Here is an 11,793-nt window from a genome sequence, read left to right as displayed (position 1 = left end):
ACACCATCAAGATTGGATATCCTCTTTTTTTTTTTTTTTTTTTTTTTTTTTTTTTGTGATTTGATTATATATTTGTGATATGATATCCTCATGTTTTTTTTTCCTCCCCATCTTGGTTTTTTCTTTTCTATCTTGTCTTTGTATTTTTAATGTTTTTTCTTGAAGAAAGCTTCTACTCCTACTTTCATCGTGATCACCATCTACCATCTTGCCTTAATAATGTTTTTTCTTGTCTTTATATGCTTGCCTTAATCTTCAATTTTGAAGTTCCAATGTAAAATTTCTAGATCTCATCTTGGTCATTATCTTAGTTTTGCCTTCTGTTTTTGGTTTTGATCCATCAGAAAAGTATGGAAAATTGTTGTTGATGATTTATCCAATTGGTATGTATTTAAGGACATAAAATGAATGATACATGTATGAGGTTCTTTTTAATTGTTTTTAAGTTTACTTACTATTTTATGCCTCTTTTATTATTGAATTATTATGAAAATATTAAAAAATTTATTAATAATTAATATAATAGAATTTTAAAAATAAGACAATTAAATTTTATTTATGAAATTTTTATTCTTAAAAATTTATTTTTTATTGGTTTATGTAATTTATAAATTTATATACATGATTTTAAATAAAGATTAATATTAACAGGTCAGTATGGGTTCTGGCCTTTTTCCTTCTTCCTTCTTCCTTCTTCCTTCTCTTATCCTCATCGCTATTGATGCTAATTCCATCTTTGTTGATAGTCATGGCTATAATTGTAAATATTTTTATTTTATTTATTTATGATAATAATTTTACTTTATTTATTTGTTACGAGACACATAATAAATTATTATTTTTAATTTTATTATCAAAAGAACCTGTAAAATAATAATGTTTGAAGGACTTAAAAACTTTTCTGAATAAATAAATGACAAATTCATATATGAAATTTTAAAATAAAAATTGAAAAAAAAAAGAATTTTTTTTAAATGATTAAGTTGAGATAATACTTAATAAAAAAATTACAATATTCAAAAAATAAATAATAAAAAAATAAAATTTGAAAAATGGCAATACAGTCTCTTTCCTTTTCAACAAGAGGCGGCATCTGTCCACCTGGCACCTCCATCCCGCAGGAATTTTGAACACGCGTTTCAGAATCTCAGATGGTGTCCAAAAAGGCGAACTGGAGATCCCGCACGAATTTTTTGAACACACGTTTCAGATGGTGTGCGAACCGGAGATATGAGTCTTTGATCTCATCCAAACCCATTCCCGCCCACACGGAATCGTACATATCATATTTATTTCTGATTATTCACGCATTGACCTTTCAAGTAGAGGCGTATGGCCCACACAATCAGCTCAAAGCTAACAAACTTTCCTTTTGAACTCATCCAATCTCTCTTAACACCTTAACCAAAAAAGGTTTGACAAAGTTTGAAAACCCCTATAAAAATAAAATATTAAAAAAAATTAAATTAATCTTAAATTTATATTTTTTTTGGGGGAAAAAATATATATATGAGACGACGCTTTAATCAAAATTTTCTATTTTAATTTTTTAATATTAAAAAACTTATTTTCATACAGCTTTTGTCTTCTTTAGATAAAAATGTTTTGGGCTGCAAAGTGGGTCAGGCGGAGCCACGTACAAATGTCCAGAAACCAGAAAGCCTAATTTGAGGGAGGTAGGTTTTGGCTTGGTATACCGTATACGTATGTTGCAGTATGTCTACCCTGTTGGAATCGAAGGTGCGCATAACGCACCCTGTAGGGCTTGAATAACAAGTCGTCGCGCGAAATTTCTGTGCTCCAACATTCTAGGCCAGTTATTGTTTATTGTTTTGTTTTTTTTTTTTTTTTTTTTTATGTTTTTCGTTTTTCTGGACGAAAACAACTTCACGTTTGCAAGTTGCAGCACAACCTCTCTCCTAAAGGTTCGTCTTCTCACCATTATCCGCATTTAATTTCCCCCAAATTTGCACAATTCTCTATACAATTCCCAAAAATTATTGTGACGTGATTGTACATCTGCAACAAGAAACGAAACCCTAGGATCTTTGATTCTCGAGACCCCTGCATACGCAACTCTGGTCGATTAATTGAAACCCTAGGGTTTTGGATTTTGTAGTTCCAAGGGTTGTTCTGGGGAATGGATCTTGAGCTGGTGAAGAAGGCTTTGGATTTAGCGCGGAGAAGGAAGAAACTGGTTGTTTTACTTGCTGTGTTCGGTGTATCCAGTTTTGGTGCTTACAAGGTTTATCACTGGCCCTATGTGGTTAGGAAGAGGCAGAGGTTGTTTAAGCTGCTCGGAGCGCTAATTTCTATAGCCGAGATGGCTTCGGATTCCGCAGAAACCGTTGGAGTCGTCTCCAAGGACTTGAAGGAATTTTTACAGTCAGATACGGACCAAATTCCCAATAGTTTGAAGCAGATTTCGAAAATTGTGAAGTCTGAGGAGTTCTCTGGGTCGATGATTGGGGTCATGGAGGCTTTGACTGTGGGAATTTTGCGAGGGTATCGGTTGGATGCAAGGATTGAGAATGATGCACAAACAAGGTCAGGGGATTCGAGTTTCTCTGATAGCATTATGGAGAGACTATTTTCTTCCGCTGGGACTGGTTTTGCTTCGGTGGTCGTTGGTAGCTTTGCCCGGAACTTGGTTATGGGGTTTTACGCCAGAGGTGCCTCCCATGATGGATCAAATGAAAATAACCGGAATGCTGCGGCCCTAGATGGGGCAGAGGTATCGACTGCGCCCAAATGGGTGAATGTGGTGTGTGGTGATAAATGTAAGCCACTCATAGCTGATTGCATTCAGATGTTTGTGAGCACAGCAGTGGCAGTGTATCTTGATAAAACGATGGATATCAACACTTATGATGAATTATTTGCTGGGTTGACCAATCCTAAGCACCAAATCAAAGTGAGAGACATTTTGGTTTCTTTATGTAATGGTGCTGTGGAAACACTTGTGAAAACATCTCACCAAGTGTTGACGACTTCAAATAATTCGAGTTCAAGTCCTTGTTCTTTTGTTGATGAGGAGGTTTCTAAGCAGGAAACATCTTCAACCAAACTGAAAGTGGGAAGCCCCCCCAATGGGATTCAGAATGGTGGGTGGGTGGACAAGGCTTCATCTGCATTGGCTGTCCCCAGCAACAGGAAGTTTGTGCTTGATTTGACTGGGAGGGTGACATTTGAAACCATCAAGTCAGTTGTGGAGTTTCTGTTGTGGAAGCTGGCAGATGGTTTGAAGAGAAGTTTAAATGTAGCACATGAGGAGGTTGTGGATAGAGGACTTGAAGTTATCAGATATGTTGGTGCCAAGTCTTCTGTTATCGTTACCATATGCCTTGCTTTGTATTTGCATATCTTGGGGGGTACTGGGGTTTTGTTGCATGCATGAATTTATGATTCATAGACAATACTCCATACTTGTTGACTTACGAGCTCGTGCAGGCAGATGATTTCAAAGTTAGCAAATCTTTATTTGGAACTCTCACAACCTGCCTCCATGTATATCTTTGTGTTTCTTATTTGAAATACAAAATTTCTGGCATTGTTTAGTTTAGATTGTTGTAGCATCCTCAAATTCTTAACTTCATCAATAGAATATTGAAAACCCTGTGATTTGATTATATACTTTTTCTTGGTTTCTTCTTCTTTATGCTGGGTGACTTCAAATTACATTCCTTGGTTAAGTAGTCAATTTTTTTAGAAGCAAATTGTGTAATTCCATGGTAAACTAGTTCAACTTTTCTGCCCTTGGCCATGGAAAGTTGATCACCACATCCTTTTAGAGCTTGTTGCACAAAGAGGTGTGAGAATTGGGAGCATCTGATTACCTAATGTACTAAAAACACAAGTTATGTGGAGGTTAATTGGGGTAAACAAACTGAAAATTGAGATAAAACTGAAATTGCAGAGAATTGAAATCTCCATAGCTTCTCTTGCTACATGGGACTTCAGAGGGCAGGAGTTCTCCATTTCTTTGGAGGACTTTTTTGTCAATTCCTTTTTTTTTTTAAAGTATCTATTTTTTTAAGTATCTATTGCTGGATTAAGAAAAATGATACTCTCTTTCGATGAGATTTTTTTATTTTTTATCTTTGCAGATGGATAAAACAACAAAACAACAAAGTATAAAAGATGAGTATGGCTGAGAATAAATTGGCAGGAGCCTTGCATCATTTCATCAGAGGCTCTACTTTCTTTCAGATTTCTTTCAATGAGTTTTCTTTTATCCAAAGTTCAGTGAAAAATGTTTTTAGATGGATAAAACAACATGTTGTAGAATGGGTGCGGGTGAGCATAAATTGGCAGGAGTCTTTCATCATCGGCTCTGCTTCTACTTTTGCCGGTGGATTAACCTTGAAAATTTGGGATTATTTGAGCACTGCCTGGAGCGTAAAAGTTGCTCGATGACAAATGAACTCTTTAAGCATTCACGCTCCACAAAAAAATGCCAAGAGAAGTGAAAAATAATTCATCTACTAACGGAGTATATTTTCATTTTGAAAAAAATGAAAACAATGATCAGGTTCGACTTTCTATTATTTTACATATTGTTTTTAAAAAATATAAAAAAGAATATTTTGGATTTTTTTTTAAAAAATAATAATTAATTTGTTGAAAATATTCTAAAATATTTTGTAATATATACAAATCTAAAAAAATGTGAAAATCGATTTTCATATTTTTATATATTAGAGATGAGAAAAAAAAAAAAAAGAAAGTAATATTAAAGAGATTTTAAAAAACACGACATTTATTACTAAGTGACATTTTACAATACTTTGAAAACTGTCTTGTATCTTGGTTAAACATCAGTCAAATCCAATAATAGGTACAATGGACTCTAGAATTCTTCCACGCTGCTCAAACGAGAATCCCAAAGTTATTAATTGAAGGGAAAGGGAAAGGGAAAGAGAAAAAAAAGAGAATGAATAGAAGGCAAGAAAAAGTGAAGGTGGATATTTTAAGTTTACTATTGGTTTCGAGAAATATTAAGAAAAAAATATATATAAAAGAAAATAATTTTCTTATATTTATTATTTTATAAAAAAAATTAAATATAATTAAAACTAATTATAAATTTATATATTTTAAATTATTTAATATTTCTATAGATGAGTTAAAATAAGTATAATGAATTTAAAATAATAAATAAAAATAATTTATCAAACTTTTAATCTATTTTTTTTTCTTTATATTTTCTCTTAAATTTTCTGTTAACTAAACATAACAAAAGTTTTTGTTTATGAACAAAAATATGGAGGTGTCACACCCAACGAATCTGCCGACAATTTTTTTTGTTCGAGTATGCAGCGACTAGTCTCTAATTTATCTACTCTGACTTAATGCAACAATGGAAACAAATCAAATGAGAAGCAACAACACAAGGCAATCGGATACGAGAAATCTTCCCAACTTGTTTTATTTCTCTCGGATAAATACGGGATACAAATTTGGCTTACCTATGCTTAGAAATTTTCTAAGGTCCACAACAGGGGTCTCCAACAGCCGGGCCGGGCCCCTAAATAGGAGGCCCGTAGCCCAGTTCGAGCCGGGCCTATGGGCTCGTTGATTGGTCAACGGGCCGGGCCGAGCCATGCTAAAATGCTAGGCCCGCGGCCCCATCTATGAGCCCGCGGGCTTTTTGAATTAAGTCAAAATGGCTTTATATTGAAAGCCAAGGGAAGGGAAAGGGGGGATTCGAACCCCTCCCCTCATGTTTAAACTTTAAGTTTCTAACTAGCTAAATTACATTCTTTTTATATTTATTAATTGAGTTATATATATATATAAAGTATATTATTTTTTTTAAAAAAAAATAAATGCTCCAAAGGTTATGTGACCGTTGGAGCCTAGCTCCAGCCCATGTGACCATTGGAGGTAAGCCTCCAACGGTCACATGACCAATTATTTTGAATTTTGAAAATTTTTTTTTTAACCTTCCTATAAATACATTTTCTTCCTTTTCATTTTTTCATCAAATTCTCTCTATTTCTCTCTCTATTTCTCTCACATTCTACAATATTTCAAATTCTTTTATTTTTCTCTCAAATTATACAATATTGTTGGTGGTGGAAAACAAGCATTGGTGGCTCCAAGAGTTCAAATTTGCTAGGAATTTTTGCATCGGTTCTCTAATTGAGTAACATACTTCACCCCTACTACTTTATTTTTTTGTTACATTTTTTTTATATTTATTACTTTATTATTTTTGGCATAATATTTTATTAATAATTATAATATGGCAAGTGTTTCTTCATCTAGTCCATGTGATGAAATATCATCAAACAAAAAATTTACTTCAAATATATGAAATTTTTTTTATAGAATATAAATAATTTTAGAAAATAATAAAAAAGAAATAAAAACAAAATGTAAAATTTGTAATAAATTTCTTACTGGTGGCTCAAATGCAGGCACAAGTCATTTAAAAAGACATCATGAAAATTGTAAAACTAAAAATAATGTAGATATTAAAAATTATATGCAATTAGGTAAAAATGAAAGTGGAAATTTAAACACATTTTCTTATGATGAATCTAACTGTCATGAAGAAATGATTGATTATATAATAAGAGCAGAACAACCTTTCAACATGATGGGAACTCATGATTTTGCAGGAACAATTCAACGAGGTATTAATCCTCAATTTAAAGGTTGGTCTGGAAATACAGTTAAAAGAGATATTATGAAAAAAATTTATACACAAAAAGAAATTAAAAATTTTTTTTTTGCAAATTTTGAAGGAAATATTTGTTTAACATCTGATATTTGGACATCTTTAACTCACACTGGTTTTTTATGTATAACTGCTCACTACATTGATAATGAATGGAAATTAAATAAAAGAATAATTTCATTTAAATTAATAAATGCTCCACATAATGGTAAAAATATAGCATCTTTAATAAATGATGAAATTATAGATTTAGGCATTCGTGATAAAATATTGTCAATAACATTAGATAATGCTGCTAATAATGATGCAGCAATACATAGATTAAAACGATATTGGCAAGTAAAAGAAGATCATACTAAAATATTTCATATGCGTTGTTGTGCACATATTTTAAATTTAATTGTAAAGGATGGATTAAAAAATGTTGATAGTACATTGGAAAAAATTAGAGGCATTGCATATAGTATTAATAGTTCTCAAGCAAAACATGAATTATTTTTTTATTGTTGCAAAATGTTAAATATGAAAAGAAAAAATATAACTTTGGATATGGCCATTAGATGGAATTCCACATATAAACTTTTACAAAATATTACAAAATATAGAAAAGTAGTCGAATTATATGAAATACAATTAATTAACAATGATTGTGAAGCATATATTTATACATTAAATGATTATGATTGGCATATTGCGGATCTTTTTGAAATTTTTGATACTTCAACAAACATTTTTTGTGGTGTATATTATCCAACTTCAAATCGAGTTATTATGCAAATAACTAATATTTTTATTGTACTTCAAAAATATTTAAGTTTTGAAATATTTAATGATACAGTATTTGCAATGATAGAAAAATTTAGAAAATATTGGGAAGAAATACCTTTAATTTTTTATATTGCTTTAATTGTGGACCCTAGATTGAAATTTGAAGCTTTGGATGAATGGTTAACAATTATTTATTTTAATGACCAAATAAAAATTGAAGAAATTAAAAATGAAATAAATTCATTATTATATAATTTATATAACTATTATCAAGAAAAATATGGTAATGATATTAATACTATTAAATTACCACCTACATCTACAAACTCCTCATCTTTTTATAAAGGAGCTCTAGAAATGTTGAAAAGTCGAAAAAAGACAACAAATAGTTCTCCAAATAATACATCTGATTTAGATAAATATTTTAATACTGATATAATTTCATTTGAAGATCAAAAAGATTTTGATATTTTAATATGGTGGAAATCACATCAACACAAACATCTTGTGCTTTCTATAATTGCTCGTGATGTACTAACAGTTCCTGTGAGTACAGTTGCATCAGAAATTGCTTTTAGTATAGGTGGAAGAGTAATTATTAAAAAACGATGCAACTTAGCGCCAGATGTTATTGAAGTAGGGATATGTGTGAAAGATTGGGAAATAGCAAATAAAAGGATGTACGATTCCATTCGAGAAACAGAGATGCTTGCCAATATGGAATCTTTAAAATTATCAAGATCTTTATGGATGCATGATAGTTCGCCATCACCGCCAGAAAATAATGACTAAATGTATATTATATTTTTATTTTTATTTTTTGTGGTTGAAAAATACAGATGATTGACAAATAAATAGGTGTCAACCTAGTTGGGATGTATTTATTTTGTAGTGATGTAAACTTTTTCCACATTTTCAAATGTAATTATACATTCAATGAATAAAATTTTGAAATGAATATTTTTTTTAATACTTTTTACTTTTGTAGTTTTTTTTTTAAGGGGTGGGCCTAAGGTCGAGCCTACGGGCCTATGGGCCAGGCCTAAAATTAGGCCCGCGGCTCGGCCCGCCCAGAAACGGTCTTGGGCCTGAAGGGCTTTAGCCCGTCGGGCCAGGCCTAAAGTGGGCCACGGGCTTTTTGGAGACCCTTGGTCCACATAACCGAGATTACAAATCTTTTACACTCCTACGTATTTTCCCCTTTTTCCAACCCTTTTAGTCATGGGAGACCTCTTCCTATTTATACCAGAGGCTCCTACGGTCCTACCCAATAGATGTCTACTAGGACTTTTCTCAATAGTACGGTAATTTAAAAAAATTATTCTTAAATTATTGTAGTAAAAGAAGTTATTACAAATATATGGTAGTTTTTGCCACCTAGAAGAGAAGGTGAACGGATAATTTTTTTTTTAAACCAAAATCATATTTTCAAAAGACGAATTTATTTCCATTTAAAAAAAAAATTCAAAAGGGAACTCGTCTCTTCAAGAGACGAGTTCCCTTGAGGATTTTATTTATTTATTTATAATTTGGGATTTTTTTTCATGGGAACTCGTCTCTTCTCGAGGATTTTTTTTTTTTAATTTGGGATTTTTTTAAATATATATATATATATATATTTTCTTTTCATGGGAACTCGTCTCTTGAAGAGACGAAATTTCTTGAGGATTTTTTTAAAAAAAAATATTAATTTTTTTCATGGGAACTCATCTCTTGAAGAGACAAGTTCCTTTGAAGATTTTTTTTATTTTTTATTTTTTAATTTGGGAGTTTTTTTTTTTAAAAAAAAATTTCATGGGAAACGAGGATTTTTTTTTAAGAGACGAGTTCCCATGTGGTTTTTTTTTTTTATTTGGGAATTTTTTAAAAATATATATATATATTTTTCAAGGGAACTCGTCTCTTTGAGGAATTTTTTTTCATGGGAACTCGTCACTTCAAGAGACAAGTTCCTATGAGGTTTTTTTTTTTTTTTTTTTTTTTGGGAAATTTTTTTCATGGGAACTCGTCTCTTCCTTGAGGATTTTTTTTTTTTAATTTTATAATTTGGGAATTTTTTTTTTCATGGGAACTCGTCTCTTTAAGAGACGAGTTCCCATGAGGTTTTTTTTTTTTTATTTGGGAATTTTAAAAAAAAAAATTATAATTTGGGATTTTTTTTTTGAGGATTTTTTTTTTTTATAATTTGGGATTTTTTTTTAAAAAAATATTAATTTTTTTTCATGAGAACTCATGTCTTGAAGAGACAAGTTCCCTTGAGGATTTTTTTTTTTTTTAATTTTATAATTTGGGATTTTTTTAAAAAAAAATATTAATTTTTTTTCATGGGAACTCGTCTCTTCAATAAACGAGTTCCCTTGAGGATTTTATTTATTTATTTATTTCTTTATTTATAATTTGAGATTTTTTTTAAAAAAAATATTAATTTTTTCCCAAGGGAAAGAGACGAGTTCCCTTTAGGATTTTTTTTAAATATATATATATATATATATATATATATATATATATATATATTTTCATGGGAACTCGTCTCTTAAATAGACGAAATTCCCTTGAGGATTTTTTTTAAAAAAATATTGATTTTTTGAAAAAAAAAAAATTAAGAGACGAGTTCCTTTAAGGATTTTTATTATTATTATTAATTTGGGATTTTTTTTTAAAAAAAAAAAATTCATGGGAACTCGTCTCTTGAAGAGACGAGTTCGCTTGAGGATTTATTTATTTATTTTTTTATATATGATTTGGGATTTTTTCATGGGAAATCGTCTTTTGAAGAGACGATTTCCCATGAGGTTTTTTTTTTTTTTTTTTTTTTTTATAATTTGTAATAAATATTAAAAAAAATATTAATTTTTTTTAATGAGAAATCGTCTCTTCAAGAGACGATTTCCCTTTTGAATTTTTTTTAAAATGGAAATAAAAAGACGATTTTGGTTTAAAAAAAAATTTATCCATTCACCCTCTTTCCTAAGTGGCAAAAACTACCATATATTTGTAATAACTTCTTCTACTACAATAATTTAAGAATAAATTTTTTAAATTACCGTACTATTGAGAAAAGTCCGGTCTATTCAAGCCACATAGCTAACACCAAGCCCTCTAATGCCTTCAGCGGCCATCTGATGCAATCTACAGCCTTCTGGGGCATCCTAATGCATTTTACTGCAGCCACCCTTGGTGTCTCTTCTCAATAGGTATCATGCAACCTGTCTTGCAACTCGCCAAACAACCCTCTGATGATGTCAAACCTGGAGCCCTTGTCCAACACGAACTGTTGCAAGTCAGCCCACATCCAGGCCTCGGTCCGTGTGTTCATGTGGGTCAGGCCCACATCAAACACCTTGTGCTAGCCCACACATGCTAACCAACCAACATAAATGCTTTGCCTTAGCCATATCTACTTGTCCAATCTGCCTATGCACCAATGTGCCTCATCCCGCACATTACTGCCCACCCTTATGCCATATCTGGGTTCCCACAGCACACTAGGTGTTGTTGTCCCTGTCATAGACCATCACTTACAAAGTCCTTCCCATGCTTTACAAAGCCACAAGAGGAGGCAACATGCCACGCCTATGTCATGTCCAGCCCTCTTGCCTCATCAGGCATGCACTAGCATGTTTGTTTTGACCCCTAGTTGTTGCCTCAACATCATTAGGTCGTCTCCTTATGCCCCTGACACCTTAGAGTGTTGTTGCTCATGTCTTTGGCACCCATGGGTCAACCTTTGCAAGGCTTTGCCCCATCTTACAAGCCCTAAGAGTCGGCCATGCCATATTAATGGCATGCCTGACCCTCTTGTCACGCATTAGTCCTCATGTTCGAGTCATTTTTGTTGCTGCAATAGCACTAAGCCACATCCAAGCTCTCTCTTGGTGCAACGAGTCATGGCATTGTGCCCATGACCTCTCATCTCCATGCCCAAGGCATTATTCCCTTGTGTTGGGCATCAGTCATCATGTCCTCAGATGACTTCGTTGCTGCAGCAGCACCAAGCCACGTCTAAACCCTCTCTTGGTGTGGCAACAAGCCATGGCATTGCGCCCATGGCTTGTCAGGCTACCTCATTGCATAAGGCATTGCACCATTGTGCCATCATTAGGAGGGGGAGATTGCATTACACCCCATGCCATTACGACTATTGGTTGCACATTGTCACATGTTGTGAAGCCCCATGTGCGAGTGCTAGCAAAGCTTGCTCTTGCGCCTTACTCGCATCTAAAGCCTTGCATTGATGCCCTTATGTGTGGCTTTGCCTAAGCCACCTTACTTCCCTTGAGTTACTTATCCCCACCACCCTAAAGAGCATTTTAGGTTATTTTAGAAGTTTCTGGGAGAGA

General features: G+C 32.5%; 1 protein-coding gene across 1 annotated transcript; it reads left to right on the top strand.

The window, feature by feature from the left end:
* Positions 1 to 1,657: 1,657 nt before the first annotated feature.
* On the top strand, positions 1,658 to 3,629 carry LOC109124390 (protein PHLOEM PROTEIN 2-LIKE A10). The gene is made up of 2 exons (XM_019226736.2): positions 1,658 to 1,925; positions 2,120 to 3,629. Exons 1-2 carry the CDS (start codon positions 1,857 to 1,859, stop codon positions 3,395 to 3,397), a joined length of 1,347 nt encoding a protein of 448 aa, XP_019082281.1. The 5' UTR covers positions 1,658 to 1,856; the 3' UTR covers positions 3,398 to 3,629.
* Positions 3,630 to 11,793: the final 8,164 nt, after the last annotated feature.

This window comes from Vitis vinifera, chromosome 18 (assembly GCF_030704535.1).
Source record: "Vitis vinifera cultivar Pinot Noir 40024 chromosome 18, ASM3070453v1".
NCBI lineage: Eukaryota > Viridiplantae > Streptophyta > Magnoliopsida > Vitales > Vitaceae > Vitis > Vitis vinifera.
Note: the sequence above shows the minus strand (reverse complement) of the source record. Positions and strands in the feature narration are given on the sequence as shown.

What these genes read in the sequence shown, in the direction of transcription:
- LOC109124390 (XM_019226736.2), top strand. Translation starts at nt 1,857, where the DNA reads ATGTTTTTCGTTTTTCTGGACGAAAACAACTTCACGTTTGCAAGTTGC. An exon ending in GCACAACCTCTCTCCTAAAG is followed by an intron (nt 1,926 to 2,119) that starts GTTCGTCTTCTC and finishes TGGATTTTGTAG; the next exon opens with TTCCAAGGGTTGTTCTGGGG.